This window comes from Aethalodelphis obliquidens, unplaced genomic scaffold (assembly GCF_003676395.1).
Source record: "Aethalodelphis obliquidens isolate GAN/ISIS:26980383/991018 unplaced genomic scaffold, ASM367639v1 scaffold1, whole genome shotgun sequence".
In the NCBI taxonomy this organism is placed as follows: Eukaryota; Metazoa; Chordata; class Mammalia; order Artiodactyla; family Delphinidae; genus Aethalodelphis; species Aethalodelphis obliquidens.
Genome location: NW_020837945.1, coordinates 38,605,468 through 38,627,760, shown reverse-complemented (window position 1 = coordinate 38,627,760; position 22,293 = coordinate 38,605,468). Strand labels below are relative to the sequence as shown.

Genomic DNA, 22,293 nt, shown 5'->3' with positions numbered 1-22,293 from the left:
TAAACTAAGATAAACAGAAAACCAGAAACAAATTAGATGCAGAAAGCAAACCCCAAGTCTACAGTTGTTCCCAAAGTCCACTGCCTCAAGTTTGGGATTATTAGTTTTCTATTCAGGTATTCCAGAGATTCAGGGTTCATCAAATTGATTGTGGAGATTTAATCCACTGCTCCTGAAAGTGCTGGGAGAGATTTCCCTTTCTCTTTGTTCGCACAGCTCCTGGGGTTCAGCTTTGGATTTGGCCCTGCCTCTGAGTGTAGGTCGCCTGAGGGCATCTTTTGGGAAGTCTGAGGTCTTCTGCCAGTGTTCAGTAGTAGTTGTTCCACATGTAGATGTAGTTTTGATGTATTTGTGGGGAGGAAGGTGATCTCCAAGTCTTACCCCTCCACCATCTTGAAGGCACTCCCTCAATAATTTAATTAAATTTTAAATGTTTTTTACTAACTGATTGACAGTTATTTTCTGGAAGAGATGAGAAATTACTGCTAAGCTTGCTGCTGAACAATATGACAGAAGTTTTCTATGGCATTTGAATGCTTTAGATGCCTTCTCTCTCAACTTTGAAAATGTAAAGTCAGCTGGAAGAAGGCAAGGTGGTTCTGAAGTGTAGGAGCGGAGATGGGCAGGAGGAGAAATCTTGCTACCAAAGCAGAAGTATTAACAAAGGTGTGAAAGCAGGACTTTTTAACAAATCATCTTTCTTTAATATTCAATTTAAGCAGTTGATTTTATATCTGCTTTAAACTTTCTCCAGACCAAAAACACTGAGGTCATGTCTTACATGGTAGAACTTTAATCTCCACTTTCATTTGTTCACTGGAGGAGATCTCAAAACAAATTCTTGAGGCAAATTTCATTAGTGCCTATGAGTATTCCTTCATATAACTCCAATCTGATAGGGATAGACTTTTATAAATCCTTATCATAAAATTCCACTTTTATAAGAAGGTGCCACTCATAATCCTGATTTGTAAAGCTACAGCTCTACAATTAACTAGCAATACAAAATAATTGTTTCACTTGACAAGGAATTTTATTGGAACTCAGTTCTTGTTAATAGATTTTGAAAGCTCAGATGAGTAAAATAATATTTATGGAGGATTGATGAAGTGGTATTTATGGAGGATTGATTAAGGGGGGCATGATTCTCTTTTTCAATTTTTCAGCCAAAGTAGGAGGTTAGAGTTTTTATCAATTTTCTCTTAAATGTTATTCCACAGGTCTGTGTTCAGAGGTGCTACAAGGACTCACTGTATGAATCTTGCTGTATTTACCCTATGGCCAAATCATTTCAATATAGACACTTCTCCCTAAAACATGTGAACTCAGAGAGGAATTCTCTTCTCTCTCAACTCTCCATACCAGGAAATGTTAGATCTCTTTGTACAAATGGTTTGTGAACATAGTAATTAACTGATCATGTCTCTCTTTTTGTACTAGCTAAAGAGTACTAATAAAAGTTTGTGATTCACCGCTGGCAAATGTGAAAGCCTTTGTAAGAAGAATTTGCTTACTGATCTCACTTTAGGTTCCATCTTACATTTCTACATTAATTTAGCTGTTGTATCATATTTAATATCCTTACCTTTTATGTTAATCAGTGTTTTTTGTATTTACAAAAATCCTTCTAGAACATGATGAGTTATGAGTCATTCTCCCTCAGAAACACTGAACCTAGTTCAGTCACTGCTTGATGGCTCAGGAAAATTTAGACATCTTAATACAAAATACATATCAAGATTTAATACCTTAGAAGAGCACTAAGAAGTATATTGCTCAGTTCAGTAGAATCATCCATAAGGAGCAGAATCATCTCCTTTGAAAATTACTGAATTAAAGTCTTAGATCACTTTCACCCAAGTGATTAATTAATTCTATATTTAATTCTATATTTATATTTATTTAGCTCTGTATTTAGTGGTCTGCACCTAAGAAGAACACCAAGAACTGATTTGCTCAGTCCAGGAGAGTATCCAGTAAAGAAGAGAGTCACCACCTTTAAAAATTATTAAAGTAAAGTCTTGAGAACACTTTGACCCAAATGATTCACTTATTCTCCATATAATCTCCATGGTACCTTGAGCTTGTACCATGTGTTTGACACCATGCCAGATTCTGCCTGTCAAAAGTTAAATGAAGAAAGGAATCCCAGTCTGGTGAGAGAGACAGATATGTAACTATATTATTTAAATATTTTTAAAACTATTCGCATGCTCAAAATACCAAAGAGGATAATAGTTTAAAGATTAACAATATCAGATAGCCTCTCTGAAACTCACCCCATCAGATATCTCTTTTGAAAAAAGTATGGGAGATAGACTATTTAGGAGAGAAATGGTTACTCGGGAGATTAGTTAATAATTGTGATACCCTAAGAGAGAGATTAGCTTGTTCTCAAGAAAATCTTCCTAATTTTATTATCATGTTCTTTGAATATTCAGTAGCATATGAATATTACTTATTATTTCTGTACCACTAATGTAATGAGCTAAAAAGCAGCCTTTGTCAGTTTCAACAAGGTTCCCTTCTTTCTGACTTACGCAGCTTGTTCATGAGCTGTGAGGTATATCCTGCATAACTTGTGGAATTTATCTTGGGCACTTTGGGCTTAGTTTATACCCTATCAATTGTTCATAAATAAAACCCAAAAAGGAAGTAGGGCAGGGAGGAAATATCAGCACTTCCCGTATTTAATCCCAGAGCACAATACTTTATTAGAGACTCCTTAATATTTTACATCTAACAGAATTACAGTCATAAAATCTAAAAATTATATCAACATGTGAAAATAAGTTTGTAACCCTCTATAGTGTCTGTACTTGATGAATTTGAATTCATGGTGTTTGCCATAACCAGATTTGCCTTTTAATAGTAAATCCCTCTGCTATGTAATTTCTTTGGTAGACATTCCTTGCCCAGAAATCACCATGCTCTGTAGCATGTGACTTCAGCTAGATGTGATTAAACCTGAAGAGGTACCTGACCCCCAGCTGTCTAATCTCCAAGGTGGAAAGCATGAAACTTTATCCCCAAACAGAAACAATGTAGTTAACTAGCCTGTTTCAGAATCTCCATCATATATCTTAATGTGATTTAAAACCCTGAAGAGTTCAAAGAAATTGAAGTAAAAAACACATGAGCACACACATGATACACATGTACACACACACACACAGGCACATGTATATTCCACAGCTAATTCTCGGAAAGCCATGATTTACCCAATCTAATGAGAGAGCATGATTCATGATGTAGAGAAAAGGTGTGCAAAACAGAGGAAGAAGCAGATAGCTGGGTGTACTTATAGACAAAAAGAAGCTAAGTCACTATGAAGCCAGTCAGTCAGTGAACTGTTTATATCCAGGGAATAACCTTTATGGCTAAAAATATGTTCTGTTGTGCTCCTTTCACTTGGCAATGGTCAGGAAAACCTTACAATAACCTCTTTTCACTTGAGAGTAGGTTGAGTGAACCTCAGTGCCATTAGCCAAACGTTTAGACATGAGAAGTCAACTTTCACCTGTTACTGCTTCTAAGAAAAGATTTTATATATTGTGCACTACATCCTTAGGCTGAATCAAAAAGATAATACCATCTGACTGGAAAAAAAAAAAAAACCTGACTCTGAGTCTGATGCCTCAGGGTAGTCACTATATTTGTGTAGATTATAATCTCCTTCCTTCTACTGAAGATTGAAAGATTTATTTTCTATTGAAAAAGGTGTTTTGTTGTAGGCCCAAAAGATAATAAAAGATGGAATAAAATTTTTAAAAAGCCCATCCATTAGAGTAAACTCTATAAGAAAGTAAAAAAAATCTATCCATTTGAGTAAATTCTATAAGCAGCAGGCAAGTGTGACTCCTTTGAAACACCTGTGATGATGCAATTTTCTAGTCATCAAACAATTTATTTTATAAAATCTTGTAGCATTCAGCACATGTAAGAAAAAATAAACCTGTCCCTCATCAACCTCTTGTGAAAATGATTCATTTGCATCGGTAAAACATCTGTAATGTAAAATTAGCTTTCTGAATACAATGCTTCGCTCTCTCTCATAGTTTTGTTGATTATTTTTCAACAGGTTGTCTTGTTTCCTGAGCAACATATCACATTTAAATTCCAACTATCCACTGGGACGTTCATAAGGTTCAATACCATTCACGTGTTCATAAAATTCATAAATAAATTACTATTTTTTCATTTTTTCTTCTATTATTCTTCTCCCTTCTTATATTTGATCTCTTTTGACTTTTACTGATCAAAGAATTAAATAATCATTTTTAGAAAGATCTGATTAATAAATTTCATAAAATATCTTCCTGGGTCCCAGGAAGATCATTTGTTAAAGATGATGGGAATAAGACCTTCTCTCCTCACATGCCACAAAAACCATAAAGAATTGCATTTCCATGAAGAATCTAAAGCTAATGAATGGGAGAGGCATCTTTCTTAGCACATGAAAAAGCCATAAAGTATCTCTTGGAAATAACCTGAGGAGAATTTGAACAGTGATTGAGTCCCTCCATTAGCAGATGTGAGCTAAAAAGCTAGTACATTTGAATATTTATGTTATTATGATCTCAAGATTCTTTGTTGGCTGATGACTTCTGGATGACTGAGATTTGCACTTGCTTTAACCCTTAAGTTAAAAATGTTGATTAATAAAGAATGTTACAAGAGACAAGGAAGGACACTACATAATGATCAAGGGACCAATCCAAGAAGAAGATATAACAATTATAAATATATATGCACCCAATATAGGAGCACCTCCATACATAACGCATCTGCTAAAAGCTATAAGAGGAAATCGACAGTAACACAATAATAGTGGGTGACTTTAACACCGCACTTACACCAATGGACAGATCATCCAAAATGAAAATAAATAAGGAAACAGAAGCTTTAAATGACACAATATACCAGATAGATTTAATAGATATTTATAGGACATTCCATTCAGAAACAGCAGATTACACTTTCTTCTCAAGTGCACATGGAACATTCTCCAGGATAGATCACATCTTGGGTCAAGCCTCAGTAAATTTAAAAAAAATTGAAATCACATCAAGCATCTTTTCTGACCACAAAGCTATGAGATTAGAAATGAATTACAGGGAAAAAAACGTAGAAAACACAAACACATGGAGGCTAAACAATACATTTCTAGATAACCAAGAGATCACTGAAGAAATCAAAAAGGAAATCAAAAACTACCTAGAGACAAATGACAATGAAAACATGACGATCCAAAACCTATGGGACACAGCAAAAGCAGTTCTAAGAGGGAAGTTTATAGCTACACAAGCCACCTCAAGAAACAAGAAGAATCTCAAGTAAACAATCTAACCTTACACCCAAAGGAACTAGAGAAAGAAGAACAAACAAACCCCAAAGTTAGCAGAAGGAAAGAAATCATAAAGATCAGATCTGAAATAAATGAAAATGAAATGAAGGAAATGATAGCAAAGTCAATAAAACTACAAGCTGGTTCTTTGAGAAGATAAACAAAATTGATAAACCATTAGCCAGACTCATCAAGAAAAAGAGGGAGAGGACTCAAATCAATAAAATTAGAAATGAAAGAAGAGAAGTTACAACAGACACCGCAGAAATACAGAGCATCCTAAGAGACTACTACAACCAACTCTATGCCAATAAAATGGACAACCTGGAAGAAATGGACAAATACTTAGAAAGGTAAAACCTTCCAAGACTGAACCAGGAAGAAACAGAAAATATGAACAGATCAATCACAAATAATGAAATTGAAACTGTGATTAAAAATCTTCCAACAAATAAAAGTCCAGGATCAGATGGCTTCACAGGTGAATTCTGTCAAACATTTAGAGAAGAGATAACACCCATCCTTCTCAAACTCTTCCAAAAAATTGCAGAGAAAGGAACACTCCCAAACTCATTCTATGAGGCCACCATTACCCTGATACCAAAAGCAGACAAAGATACTACAAAAAAAGAAAATTACAGCCCAATATCACTGATGAATATAGATGCAAAAATCCTCAACAAAATACTAGCAAACAGAATCCAACAACATGTTAAAAGTATCATACACCATGATCAAGTGGGATTTATCCTATGGAGGCAAGGATTCTTCAATATACCCAAATCAATCAATGTGATACACCATATTAACAAATTGAAGTATAAAAACCATATGGTCATCTCAATAGATCCAGAAAAAGCTTTTGACAAAATTCAACACCCATTTATGATAAAAAACTCTCCAGAAAGTGGGCATAGAGGGAAACTACCTCAACTTAATAAAGGCCATATACGACAAACCCACAGCAAACATCATTCTCAATGGTGAAAAACTGAAAGCATTTCCTCTAAGATCAGGAATGAGACAAGGATGTCCACTCTAACCACTATTATTCAACATAGTTTTGGAAGTCCTAGCCATGTCAATCAGAGAAGAAAAAGAAATAAAAGGAATACAAATTGGAAAAGAAGAAGTAAAACTGTCACTGTTTGCAGATGATATACTATACATAGAGAATCCTAAAAATGCCACCAGAAAAATACTAGAGCTAATCAATGAATCTGGCAAAGTTGCAGGATACAAAATTAATGCACAGAAATCTCTTATATTCCTATACATTAATGATGAAAAATCTGAAAGAGAAATTATGGAAACACTCTCCTTTACCATTGCAATATAAAGAATAAAATACCTAGGAATAAACCTACCTAGGGAGACAAAAGACCTGTAGGCAGAAAACTGTAAGACACTGAAGAAAGAAATTAAAGATGACACCAACAGATGGAGAGATATACCATGTTCTTGGATTGGAAGAATCAATATTGTGAAAATGACTATACTACCCAAAGCAATCTACAGATTCAATGCAATCCCTATCAAATTACCAATGACATTTTTTACGGAACTAGAACAAATCATCTTATAATTTATATGGAGACACAAAAGACCCCAAATAGTCAAAGCAGTCTTGAGGGAAAAAAATGGAGCTGGAGCAATCAGACTTCCTGACTTCAGACTATACTACAAAGCTACAGCAATGATGACAATACGGTACTGGCACAAAAACAGAAACATAGATCAATGGAACAAGATACAAAGGCCAGAGATAAACCCACATGCCTATGGTCAACTAATCTATGACAAAGGAGGCAAAGATATACAAAGGAGAAAAGATAGTCTCTTTAATAAGCTGTGCTGGGACAACTGGACAGCTACATGTAAAAGAAAGAAATTAGAACACTCCCTAACACCATACACAAAAATAAACTCGAAATGGATTAGAGACCTAAATGTAAGACCGGACACTATAAAACTCTTAGAGGAAAACATAAGAAGAACACTGTTTGACATAACTCACAGCAAGATCTTCTTTGATCCACCTCCTAGAGTAATGGAAATAAAAACAAAAATAAACAAATGGGACCTACTTAAACTTCAAAGCTTTTGCACAGCAAAGAAAACTATAAACAAGACGAAAAGACAACCCTCAGAATGGGAGAAAATATTCCCAAATGAATCAACGGACAAAGGATTAATCTCCAAAATATATAAACAGCTCATTCAGCTCAATATTAAAGAAACAAACAACTCAATCCGAAAATGGGCAGAAGACCTTCTCCAAAGAAGACATACAAATGGCCAAGAAGCACATCAAAAGCTGCTCAACATCACTAATTATTAGAGAAGTGCAAATCAAAAGTACAATGAGGTATCACCTCACACCAGTTAGAATGGCCATCATCAAAAAATCTAGAAACAATAAAATCTGGAGAGGTTGTGGAGAAAAGGGAGCCCTTTTGCACTGTTGGTGGGAATGTAAATTGATACAGCCACTATGGAGAACAGTATGGAGGTTCCTTAAAAAACTAAAAATAGAATTACCATATGATCCAGCAATCCCACTACTGGGCATATACCCAGAGAAAACCATAATTCAAAAAGGCACATTCACCCCAATGTTCATTGTAGTACTATTTACAATAGCCAGGTCATGGAAACTACCTAAATGCCCATCGACAGATGAATGGATGAAGAAGATGTGGTACATATTTACAATGGAATATTACTCAGCCATAAAAAGGAATGAAATTGAGTCATTTGTTGAAATGTGGATGGATCTAGAGACTGTCATACAGAGTGAAGTAAGTCAGAAAGAGAAAAACAAATATCGTATATTAACGCATGTATGTGGAACCTAGAAAAATGGTACAGATGAACTGGTCTGCAGGGCAGAAGTTGAGACACAGATGTAGAGAACAAACGTATGGACACCAAGGGGGGAGAACCACGGTGGAGTGGGGATGGTGGTGTGCTGAATTGGGCAATTGGGATTGACATGTATACATTGATGTGTATAAAATTGATGACTAATAAGAACCTGCAGTATAAAAAACAAAAAAAACAACTAATACTAAACTTTCTTTGGGTTATTTGTATGGAAATATGTTAATATAAATGTTTTAGACATTACATGAAATTTCTAAAAATCTTATATGTTCTGGTATAATGTTATAAGTCATAAGTCTAGTTATTACTTTAAAATGTATATCTCAGAAATAACTAAATTTCCTTGTCAATTGCATCATTATGAAATTTCATCAAATCTTTAACCATGGTCATTTTTAAGTCTTTTGTCATTTACAGACAATTCTGAATGTACTCTGATGCTTTTGCAAAAATGTTCCTATAAAAGGGTTTCATCTTCAAGGAATTCATGGAAAAGACTCTGACAAGTACAGGTTTCTGGTAACTGACTATACTGATGAACTGAATGAATAAGCATTTTCAGAACTCTAATGGAAAACTGATGAATTCATAAAAGTGTTAACAAAAGATCAAGATAAAAAAAATTAATTACATGGGACTGAGTGAACTGATGAGGATGATTATAATTTTTGTGACTTTATGTTTGAATAAAAAAAAAATCCCACAAGGACTCAGAGGCAAAAAATACACAAATCAATTTTCACTGCAAAGTAAAGGAGCTGTTACACTGGAGGATTACTGGACTGAATGTCAATATTATGACATAGTATGAGTGTGTTTCGTGTTTGGTAATTGCAATCATTGTTGCTTTTGTTGTGGTCATCCATTTACAATGCTTGGTGTCAGTTGATTTATTTCTTGTAAAAATAAAATACAGTGTGTGTGTGTGTGTGTGTGTGTGTGTGTGTGTGTGTGAGAATAAATAAATAAAACTGTTGATTAAAAACATGAATTAACAACAAAGAAAAACATTATTTTGTTGGTAGAGTGCTCATTCTTGACAATAAGTAAAATCCAGTCAAAGATTTATACTTACTTATCTCATTATATACATGCTGGAACTTTTCTTTCCATTCCCACAATAATGTATAACAGCACTGAATTTCTATAGCTAAATCAAATAATTTTTACCTTTAAAACTAGCAGAATTATTAATCTAAAATATTTTGTCAAAGTGAGTATGGATACATTTTACACTTATTCATGTTCATCCCCTTAAATGTATTATATCATCTTAAAACAAATAAGCAATCAGACAAAATTAAAACATACTACCATTTAGATAAAAGTATTATTTCTCTACATTTCAAAAACAAAGGCAAAATAACTTTTGCTTCCAGCCTAGCAGAATAACAAAGTTGGATTTACCTCTTATCTGTAAACAAGAGTTTTCAAGATATTGAACATAACAATAATGGACAGTTATCCCAGAGAGATGGAAAATGAATGAGATAAACCCTAAAATTTGTCCCTTCTTAATGCCTTGAGAGATTTTCTAGACTGTGGTGTGTGGAGGGAAACCCATGCAGACCCTGGTGGCCTCCCTGAGTTATGCTGATGGAGCTGGGTGTCTAAGAAGGCCACAGCAGCTAGAGTTTATAGGGCAGAGTATCAAAAATGAAAGAGCTACACAAAGAGATGACTCCAGACAACTGCAGTGTCCCTCACAGTATTTGGCAAAGTAATTATTGATCGGTGTATCTGTGTGAAGAAAGTGTTTGGGGCTAGGACAAGAACTATCAAAAAAGGATTAGAGGAAATAGTACATGATGCTTACACAGGCAGGGAATAATGCCTGTTCTAACTAACCTGACTGAAAAAACCTCATAATTGGTACCCTGGGCACTCAGAGGATTTTATCTGAGTAATGAGAATTAAGTAATTCTAAGAATAAAAGCTGCTCTGGTCCCACCTAAGAAATTTAAAAGAAGCCCTGAAAGTATTAAACTCTAAATTACTTAACCAGAACAAAGCTTAAGAATACTTAGAGGAATAGGAGAACATTCAGTACCAGAAAGGTAAAACTTATAATGTCTGGAATCCAATCAAAAAATACTCTGCATTCAAAGAAGCAGGAAAATGCTATCTATAATGAGATCAATCAATCTAACAAAACTGACCTAGAAATAATACAGCTGAGAGAAAGAAAAGACAAGTGCATTGAAAATATAAAATCACTCAAAATACATGCAAAACCTAAAAATATGAGATTTTTAGAAGTAGTTCTTTGTGATCTTGGATTAGGCAAAAACATCTTACATATAATACCAAAGCATGATTCAAAAAAGTAAAAAATAATAATACTAAAATTAAAAAGTTGGATTTCATGAAGGAGTACAACCACTTTGAAAAATCGTTTGACAATGCCTTTAAAAATTAAACATGTATCTTCTATATGACCCAGCCATTCTGCTCCTAGGCATTTACACAAGAGAAATAAGAGCATAGATACATGCAAAGACTTACACCCAAATGTTCATAGCAGCTTTACTGCAATGGCCCCAAACTGTAAACAACCCAAATGTCTACCCCCAGATAAATGGATAAACAAATTATAGTACAGATACATACAATAGAATATGAATCAGCAATAGACAGCAACAACCTTTATATATGCAACATGGATGAATCTCAGAATATTCATCCTGAGGGAAATAAATCAAAGAGTATGTACTATATGATTTGATTTATATAAAATTCTAGAAAATGTAATCTATAATGACATACAGTAGAATAGTGGTTTCCTGGAAGTGAGATGCGGGGTGGGCAAAGAAGGCCAGGAGGAAGGAATTATGAAGGTGTATGAACAAACTTTTGTAGATGATGAATATGTTCATTATCTTGATCATAGTGGTGGTCTCATCACCATATACACTTGTGAAATAATACCAAACTGCACACATAAAATATGTGTAGATTGTTTTTAGTCCATTATATCTCAATAAAGTTGCTTTTAAAAAATAAAACATTTTTTAAAAGTTTCTCAAAGAGTTTTGGTGATCATTTGCTTTCATCAGCCATTCACACTCAGATGAAACAACTGTTTTATCTCTTTCCAGAAAGATGTTCTATGTATCTCATTGTATCTTGAGAGAGTCTTGAGGTAATACAGTCAACAGCATTTGGAAAACCCCAAGTGGTATGTACACACACACACACACACACACACACACACACACCTCACTTACAGGTATTACTAATGCTATTTCTTTTTCTCATTTAATACGGGGTCCAACATGATTCATATTTAAATGGCAAGGACACTCTCAAAGCGGTAAGTTTAAACAAAAGAACTCAAAAAAATCATTGATATATGGTATACTCTGTAAGTTTAAACACTAACACTTTTAATTAATCCTTATCACACATGATACAGGAGCTTTAAGCTCAGGACACACAAATATCTCCTTTTTATTTTCTTTTGTGTTTAGCTCAAGAGAATTCACAATCTCTGTATTACATGTTAGTATTTCACTTATTTAAATTAATGCTTTGTGCAACTGACATTAAATGAAGTATTAGGCCAAAACTAGTTTTACAACACCAGGGAGAGTATTTAAATTAAATATATAATTACTGTTTCTCAAAGTAGATTCCACAAAGTTCAATGCAAGAAACACAAAACAAATTTTAAAAATCATATGGCCAAAGAATACTGCTAAGATGTTGTCTAACAGAAATTTGCATTAATTCTCAGAAATGTTAAAGCACTAAAGTGCATTTTGATTTAGTTTTAGAGAATCTCCCTCTAAGAATAGATTCATAAAGGACATAGAATATCGAGTCATTTTCTAAACTTATTAGATTAGGACCTCCTTTCTTTCTTTCTTCGAATATCTATTAATACTTGGCTTACTCGTCTCTAATTCTATGCATTCTCAAACTATAGTGAGCCTAAGCGTCAACAGAGGTACTTAATAAATATTAGGACTTCTAGGCTTGACAGCCAGAAATTCTGATTTTAAAGGTCTACATTGAGACCAGGAATCTTCATTTTTCTAACTAGTACCTCAGGTGATTCTAATTCGAGCAGTCTAAAGCCTACCTTTTATGAAACACAACATTCAGAAATTCACTCTCAAGTTTCCAAACGCTGAAAAATTATCTACTAAGTAGCTTATAGTACAATTATACTATATTTAGCCAACTTGAAAATGAGCTGCTGCATTATTTTTGATTAACACTAAAGTGTATGTGAAGAGTCCTGTTCACACAGGGCAACACAGCTAAAGTCAGTTTAAGCTTGATGGTCCAACATTTGAAACAAACAATGTACACAAAGTAAATAACACTTGTAGAATACAGGCAATACTACAGGCAATACTGACAAGCTTCAGTGACTCCCCACAAAGTCAAGCTTTGATGAATATGCAGGTCACTACATAGCATGATTCTTAGGGTCAGAAGGAAGTACTGAGAGGGTTTCTGTTGGGAGTGTGCTGCACAAATAAAGGGTAATAACTATTTATAAAGGCTAAAACTAAAAATGTCCTTCATAAGAGATGATAGACCTTTGTGTTGTCAGAATCCCTTTCTTAATCATAAGTCACCTAACTCCAAAAGCCTGCTAAGTCTAACTTTTAGATTCTACCAATATATAGTTACTTCAACCTCAAAGAATAAACATATTATCATTTATTTCTGAACTAATTTCTCCTAATGCCTTTCTTATTTCCACATGTTCACTAACCAAGTTGTGTTGGCACCCAAATTGTGTTGTCTTTGACCCTTGTTTTTGCTCCATCTCCCAGACTCATTCACCAAGTTCACCTGGAATTTGTCTTCTCTTTTAAATCCATCCATTTAAAAAAATGCCATTTCATCCATTAGTTCAGGGCCTTACTAATTCATGTTTGAAATGTCCCTTAAATATTCTTCCAGCCTTCAGCTTTCTTCCCCAGTTCAAGTGCTGGGTCTTAGAATTGGAATATTCAAGCTCATTCTTTGTCAGATGTGTGACTATGAGAAATCATTCTGCCTTTCTGGATCTCAGTTTCCTGCTACTGGTGCATAATAAATGATTAAAAGCTTAGTGTCCTAAAGCAATATGCATTTATTATCTCACAATTTCTATGGATTAAGAGTCCAGATAGGGCTTATCCTGGTCCTCTTCTCAGTGTCACCAGGCTGAAATCATGGTGTTGGCTGAGGCTGTGATTCCCATGTAGGTTTTAGAGTCCTCTACAAACTCACTGATTGTTGGCAAATTTACTTCCTTGATGCTGTATGTCCGAGGTCCCCATTTTCTCACTAGCTGCCACTCAGGAACAGCTTTCAGCTCCTAGAGGTCACTCACAGTTCTTTGTCACATGGCCCCTATAGACAGTACACACATGGCTATTTGCTTTCTTCCAGGCCAGGAGGAGGATGTCTGACTCTTTAATCTTTTATAAAAACTTCACCTCATTATGTCAGGTTTCCCTTAGTAATCTGCCTTTGATGAACTCAAAAGGGATCCATAATTATATCTGTAAAATCCCTTTTGCCATGTAAGGTAACATGATCAACATGATCAAGGCAGTGATATCACATATATTCTCAAGTCCTGCCTACACTCCAGGGGAAAAGATTATACAAAAATGTGGGTCATTGAGGGTTCTCATAGAATTCTGCCTAACACATTCATGTAAAAGCTAGTTGGCTGGAAAAGAAAATCTTAAGATTTTATGATGATAACTACTCAAACTACAAGTTACTAAACTTACATATGGAATGGAAAGTTTATACAAGTTCTCAGGACACTGATAGATTTAGGAAGGCAATACACATTTTTTTCCTACACTAAATGGCAATATTTCCAACTTCCTAGCTACACAGAAGATTAAAAGCTACAGTGAAACCCCCTGCAGTTTTGAATACAGAGCTGCCCAGAGGCACCAAAGGGATTTCTGAGTCAGACTCATCAGGAGGAAAAAGGAGAATCAGATGAAAATTATGATTATTCATTCCACCATTTAAAGCATATAGAAGAAAGTGTTTCACCACTGCCTACAGAATAAATTCCAAACTCCTTAATCTGGAGTAAAAGATCTTCCATGACTTAACTGGCGCCTACCTTCCCATTTATCTCTCATGTCTGTATCAAACAGAAAGTTTCAGTTCCTTCAAACAATCACATGCATAAACACATGGTTTCTTTCTTTAGAATGCTCTACCACCTACTTTTACCCACAACCCATACAGTGAATTCCATTCATCATTTAAGATCCACTTATTCATTTAACATATACTTACTGAGTACTCTCATTTACCTCTGCCACAAAGTAGGGCACATCTCTGCTTCTTGTTTTGTACAAAAACTGTAGCCAGTTCATATGTCTGTTACTATACTTGTTAGATCTTATGTTTATATGTCCATCCCCCAAAAGTGAATACCTTAAAGAAATAATTCTGTTTTGGTTATATTTCTAGGACTAATTCAGGGATTGTTACAACTCACCAATCATGGTTTGCTCAAGATAGTAATAATAATGATAATGATAATAATAATATCTAAAATATATTCAGTGATTCCTTATACTGTGAAAACACTTTATACATATTGGCTTGTATGAAATCCTTGCAATAGCACTTTGAGGCAAGCTTTATGATCCTCATTTATTAGATGAGAAAACTAAAGTTCAGAGACAGAGGCAAGACTTCAATATGTTACTGATACTTCTCAACATTCTGTTCTCTATACACCAGTGTGGTCTCCAAACAGGAGCATCATTATCACTCACAAATTCAACACACTGCTAAATATATATGTTCTCGGTTTCCAACCCAGATGTACTCAGTCAGAAAATCTGGGGTCAGGCCCCTATAATCTGAGTTTTAACAGGCCCTGGAGGTGATGATGGTGCCTGCTATAGTTTGAGAACCATGCTGTATAATCTAACATGGAAATATACTGGCCAAGAAAATGTGATCAGCTAGGACTATGAAACAACTTTCTCCCAGAAACTTGGTGATTAAATTCATATGTTAGATAATAATGGAGAAAAAATGTACAGAACAATGACTCCTCCTGAAATCAGAAGTCACTTTGAAAGCCCCTACCTCTATCATACAGAGTCTGAAACTTAACACAGTGTCAATATGCTGAACTGGCCAGTGCTTAGTTAAAACGTATGGAAAATAATACGTTCCCTTGACTGGAATAACTACTTTGGGATTTACATAATGTTATACATTCCTCTTTATAGTAAAGTATTCCTCATAGCTGGTTTTATCACCCCAAAGGCATTTTAAACATCTCCAGGTCAAGGTTCTTGTTTTCTTCATTTGGATATTCACTCATGCACCACAGAATGCTGTATAATTGGGACACATTTTAACAATTTCTTATCGAATTGAATTTAACTGGATTTGATTAGCCTATCTTTTCCAATTCTTTATACTAGGGAGTGTCTTTTTAAAAAATCTCAAGTGATATTATAGTAAAAATTGTTACATGATAATAGGAAGTCAAATTTTGATTTCTGAAAAGACAGGAGTGCAAGATAAGGATAGAACACTCCTTTCAGTGAGGTGTATCTGCTGAGGGATTTTAGAGCGAACTTTCACTTCACATGTATAGAGCACAGCAATAATAATGAACGTGCATTCTGTATAGAATACTAAATACAGCATATTTGCCTATACACCTATAAAAACATTTTAGGGAACTCAGGAAGTTCACCATATCATTGTAAAGACAAACTATGTAAACATGCAAAATAAGAGTTATGAACAAATAAAGAGCTATATAGATGAATTCAAGTGTAGGAATAATAAATGCTCTATTAATGGCCATGCATTGAAGAACACAGAAAAAACAAAGCTTCACTACTTCTGAGTAGAACACAGAACCAAATGCTGATTCTGTATACGGTTTTCTCTTGATTTTCATTCTAGTCTTGATTCAGATGATCAGTATAGTGTTTATAGAACAGTATAGTGTTTATAAGATCAAAATTTCATCTTTTTACATATAAACAAAAGTCCCCTCTCTACCTAGTTTATGAATAAATCTGGCATTCAGAGCAGAAGCCAAATTTGTCAAAAATTAAGATATTTTATAAAAATATTTTTAATGAAAACATTATGCGTTTTTCATAAGGCTACAACGTTAAAAACAATCAACCAATATTAATGACCAGTATGTTAGTCTCTGACCTCCCTGAGGATATATTTATCCGAAACACAAATAAAATGGTAAGAAATTAAGAGAAACTAACTCACTAACTAATTATGTCAAAATTCAGAAAGAGATGCATGTAGGTAATAAAACAATTTAACCGAAAGAGAGTATTTAAGAAGAACATTCTAACATAAACCAAGTCTTTCACATAGAAAACCATCTGATTTGTAAGAATTCACTGCCAGGAGCTTTCTTATAGGCCAAGGAAATCGGATTTTAAACTTATCCTCCAGGTTAGGACTTTCAATCAGAAATGCTTATGCAGAAAAAGTGGCTGGATTAGAACCTCATAGTAAGATAACTCTGGATACAGTGTAGAGGGTCCATTTAGAAAAGCTCCAACCAAGACTAGACATTTAACACACTAACCTAAGCAAATATATCCTAAAGGCAGAATTAGAATGGATGGTACTGAGCCCTGGCAGAATATAAGAGCAAGTTTAACTTAGCAAAGTGATGTATCTAACTTGTGAAATGGGTGTTGTACTTCTCCAAAGTTAGTCCAATAAAATGTATTTATTAGAAGTTCTAAAGTAAAGGTAGTAATTATGGATAAATTACAGATAGTTCCTTGTTTGGGGAAAGAAATATAAAGAGAGAAAGTAATTAAAATAGAAAAGAGGTAGAATAATTGTATGGACTGTAAACCCATAATTTCTTAGTAATATAGGCAATTCTACCTGTTGGGCCTCCATGCCTAAGTAAGATACTTGAATTACAAGTTAAAATAACCAGAATGGTTTGCATCAATCTATCTCCTAGAAGGTTACCTTGAGAATAATACCTATTACTATATAAATAGGAAAAAATTTTAACAAGCATAATAGATGATTCTTATATTTGGGTTTTAATGTACATGTGATGTCAGGTCCAAGATTTCTGTATGTGGGGTACAAAAACCACTACCAGACTTACTAGCCATCTCCTCTATAAACTTCTTAATCCACCCTAAAAGAGTGTGTGTGTGCACGTGTGTGTTTAAGTGTATGAAGTAAGAGCAAAATTATGCTGAATATTTACATTTCTGTGCATTTTAACTGAGACAAGCACATTATTTTACCCTGTGTGAGAGCTACTGAAAAACAGATTTATTGATGTTTAGCTAGTTTTATTCCCAAAACTTTATATTTTCAGAACCAACAAGTTGAAGAAATAATTCATGGAGTTTCTCTGTCTATAATATAAACACTACAGATGAGCTCTGAAATAATCACATCTAACATGAACACTTAGCACTTGCTATTGTCAAGTACGAATCTACATGTTTTTTATATATTAACTTATTTATTTATCCAAGTTTCCCACTAGATATATATCATTTTCTTTTTTAAGATTTGTTATTTATTTATTTAATCTATTTTTGGCGGCGTAGGGTCTTAGTTGCCGCGCGCAGGCTCCTCCTTGAGGCATGCTAAACATTCGTTGCAATGCTCGGGCTCTTTGTTGCAGTGCGCAACCTTTTCTCTAGTTGTGGTGTGAGGGTTTTCTCTTCTCTAGTTGTGGTGCACGGGCTCCAGGGCATGTGGGCTCTGTAGTTTGGGGCCCTCAGGCTCTCTAGTTAAGGCGCTTGAGCTCAGTAGGTGTGGTGCACGGGCTTAGTTGCCCCGCGGAATGGGGGATCTTAGTTCCCTGACCAGGGATCAAACCCACGTCCCCTGCATTATAAGGTGGATCCTTTACCACTAGATCACCAGGAAAGTCTCTAGTTATATATCATTTTAAAACTGTTTTACGTAAGAGAAAAATGGGGCACACAGTTGATATTAATATACCTTGTAAAATTACCTAATTTAAGGTAAATCTGGTTCAAATTACACTTAATCAGAAAGTGACTGTGGTTTGAAAAGGAAAATGTAGGGCTTCCCTCGTGGCGCAGTGGTTGAGAGTCTGCCTGCCGATGCAGGGGACACGGGCCCCGGTCCAGGAAGATCCCACATGCCGCGGAGTGGCTGGGACCATGAGCCATGGCCGCTGAGCCTGCGCGCCCGGAGCCTGTGCTCCGCAACGGGAGAGGCCACAACAGTCAGAGGCCAGCGTACCGCAAAAAAGAAAAAAAGAAAAGGAAAATGTAAAATGCCCTGGATCTAACACTTCACACTAGTTTCAGCACATTAATTTTGATTTGGAGACCTTTCCCCATTCCTTACCTTTAATCTCTTTGTCATTTTTGAACCATCTTATATCAGCTGCAGGTTTACTACCAGATGTTTTACAAGTCAGCTGCATCAAGTCTCCCTCCATAACTGGGGATGAAAATCCGCTAATTTGAGGCTTCTCAGGAACACCTGAAATTTAAGCAAATGAATGAAATAAACATTAATCTCCAGGGTTGATTTGTTCTTACGACTACTACTTTCAGAAGCAAAGCTAAACTGGGTGTATAACTGACAATAACTTCAATCAAGAATAATAAACCAGGGCTTCCCTGGTGGTGCAGTGGTTGAGAGTCTGCCTGCCGATGCAGGGGACGCGGGTTCGTGCCCCGGTCTGGGAAGATCCCGCATGCCGTGGAGCGACTGGGCCCGTGAGCCATGGCCACTGAGCCTGTGCATCCGGAGCCTGTGCTCCGCAATGGGAGAGGCCACAACAGTGAGAGGCCCGTGTACCGCAAAAAAAAAAAAAAAAAAAAAAAAGAATAATAAACCAAAACATAATAATAATAAACTGCTATATAATAAAATAAATGACAAAATATATAAAAAATATATAGCGAGATATATATACACATACATACAAACACATATGTGTCTGTGTAAATATGCATATGTGTGTGTATATTATCCAGAAAGCATTTAAAGTGCGTTTAAAGTAGTTTTTTTAAATTAAATTTTACCTGCAGAAATACTCTTTATAATCTTAAAAACAACCATATCTTAAAATTTACCAGTGTGGGGCTTTAAAACGGTAGATTGTTTGCACTGGGCAAAAAAAAATCCACAAAGCATATTTCTTCATTCTTTAGCAAACTGTGATTTAACCAAAATAGCACATTTCATTCCTGATTTCAGAATTCTTAAAGCTTAAAAAATATTTTTATCCTCTGTGTACTTTTTTCTAGAAAATGCATTTTGGAATAAAAGATTCATTAAAAATTGCAACTATACTTATTTTTCTGATTCTTCTAAATTAGAGAATGTCTCTTGATGTCATTTGTATTAGAAATGTAATTGCAGTTTTGTGGAGCATGATATGTATTATTATTATTATTATTATCATTATTTTGCGGTACGCGGGCCTCTCACTGTTGTGGCCTCTCCCGTTGAGGAACACAGGCTCCGGACGCACAGGCTCAGCAGCCATGGCTCATGGGCCTAGCTGCTCCGCGGCATGTGGGATCTTCCCGGACCGGGGCACTAACCCATATCCCCTGCATTGGCAGGCGGACTCTCAACCACTGCGCCACCAGGGAAGCCCATGTATTATTTTTAATGCTAGTTAATGCTAGCTACTTATTACCTTTTCTAGTCCAGATCATCCAATGAATAAGCAGATAACTAATATTCAGAGATAGACATTGATGATTTAAATAATACAACATTACATATTTTTGAGGCAATAATATTCTGCTGTCATGACAGAGGTTTATTAAAATTTCTTCTAAAAATATTCAATAATAAAGGCAGACTGAAAGTTTCTTTATTGTACTATTTGATTCAGTTTGAAAAGAATAAAATGTAAGAATGTTGGAAGGCGCCAATAAAAGAAATACAAACTAAAACAACAAGAACAACAAAGATAAATGACAGATCAACATATTCCATTAGCTGGCTAGCTTTCTTTTCTTTTCGTTCACCTTCATATAGCTTTTTTTTTTAAAAAAAACAAACATGTCACATCACCATTTAATAAACTGAAATTAGCCACTTTCCTATTTCTTGGGGTCTCAAGTTGGCTCTCTACAGAACAATACATTAATCTTAGGCAGCTGCTATCCTGAGATACTCCATTTAGTGGGTGTGTTTTGTCCTTAATGGCAAACTTGTAAAGATTTTTATACAATAGTCCCAGTGGGACTTGCAAAGAAACATATTTCATATCCTATGCACAAAACCAATTCACTAGCAGGATTAACTTTAATATTCTCACCCAAAAGAACAGCATGCATTAGTTCGTTTAAATGCAGTGTTATGCCTTTATCTATCAAAAAAGGAAGGCAAGCTAAGGGCAAAAAAAAAAAAAAAAAAATCAATCTTTAAATTCCTCTAACTTGTTCAGTACACAGGTGTGTTTCAATGAATTCCAGCAATTTCAGCTGATTGGGCCACTGACGTCTGTGGAAGCACAGAGAGCTGTGAGCTGCAAGCTTATTTCCTCAGAAACTCTATGAATGTATTGCTTTTTGGTGTCACTATAACCTTTAGAAAAATGGCCCAATACTTAGAGAATAAAAAAACAAAGAAGCTACAAGCTGCATGCGCAAGCGACATTATGTACTTCATTTAGTAATCTAGAAAACTACAAAGCTAAAAGGCAAGAAGACAAATAGAAATGTTAGGGTCATTTAAATACACTAAAATACACAAATGGGCATATTTGGAAGCCAATAGATATTAGGGAAGATCCCATTAGGTGACTGATGATAAGGTGGCGGAGCATCTGATAGACACATGGAAGTCATTATGTTCATTATTCTATCACTTTATAAAAGGATTACCACGTATACAATATAGAGATGATTTGACACAAAGGAATTTAGTTGAAAATCAAGAAACCTGGTGTCTATTGCTGGCTAGGAAACAAAATGGCTGTTTGCTCTTGGGAAGTCATACAAATCTTTATACCCCTCTTTATCTATTTATAAAATGGGGGAAATGACTAAGTGATTTTTTAATGCTTTTTGATGATCCTCAAAGTGTAGATCTGTTATTGAATCATGTTGCTGTAGCTGTACACACCTCTCTGGCTTGTGATCACATGGTGTTAGTCCCTTGCACTTACCCAGAACAGTGAGATAGGCCTTGGAAGTTTTGACAGGCATTGTAAATAAAGAACAGGTGTACTGTCCTTCATCAGAGAGAGAGACATCACTGACGCTGATACTCAGTTCATGCCAGGAAGCCCGAACCAGCTCGATCCTATTGTCCCTTAAAGCTGGAAAAAGAAAATACTGAAAATATGAATAACAACATTAGGAAAAGTTGCTACTGTTAGACTACATGTTTTTAGCACAACACAATAAACATTTTCTTTGGCCATATGTCTAAATCTGGTTTCCTGAAATGTTTTAAAGGAAGGTTTAAATATATTGAAATATTTTATCAGATTTAAGTAGAATTAAATATTCCTTAATGTTCTGAGAAATACCTTTTTAATTAAATGATTGCATCTAGTAAGTACAATACCTTGGATGAGGTAGATATTGATGGTGACAAAAATGGATTTCCTTCACAAAGTCTTTCATGAGTTGTCAGTGCCAAGAAGAGCTGTAAACAAAAAATTTCACTTCTATGCCCAGATAAATTTGGGAAAACTATGACTGCTCAATTCCTTCTAGGAAACCAACAATGAACCTTAGCATATTGAAAGTTCTCTACAGTAGAGACACCTGTTAAGCTTTTTTTAAATCAGAGCTAACTTTCAGCTGAAAAACACCTGTACTGTACCTGACATTAAATTTGCTCTGACTGGTTGGTGCCTCTGCTGTACTGTCTGTTAAATACTTTTAATATATTCTTTGGTTCAAACCACCTTTTCTATCACAGAACACTTGTTTTCACAGATCTCTTAAGCATCTTGCTTATTTATGCTTCTTTTAAATCATTTTTGGAAAAGCATTAAAAAACTTAAATAGCACTATGTGCTCCACTAAGGACAGCTATAAAACCAGAAATTAAGCAAGAGGTGACTAAAGGAGTAC

General features: G+C 35.1%; 1 protein-coding gene across 1 annotated transcript in view; it reads right to left on the bottom strand.

The window, feature by feature from the left end:
• CADM2 (cell adhesion molecule 2) overlaps positions 1-21,527 on the bottom strand; it is a 166,736-nt gene extending 145,209 nt beyond the window's left edge. The window contains exons 1-2 of the mRNA XM_027102693.1: positions 21,375-21,527; positions 18,584-18,721 (exon numbers count right to left, since the gene is read on the bottom strand). Coding sequence (XP_026958494.1) covers positions 18,584-18,721; positions 21,375-21,414 — 178 coding nt within the window. The 5' untranslated portion in view covers positions 21,415-21,527. The remainder of the gene's footprint in view (positions 1-18,583; positions 18,722-21,374) is intronic.
• Between the last annotated feature and the right edge of the window lie 766 nt (positions 21,528-22,293).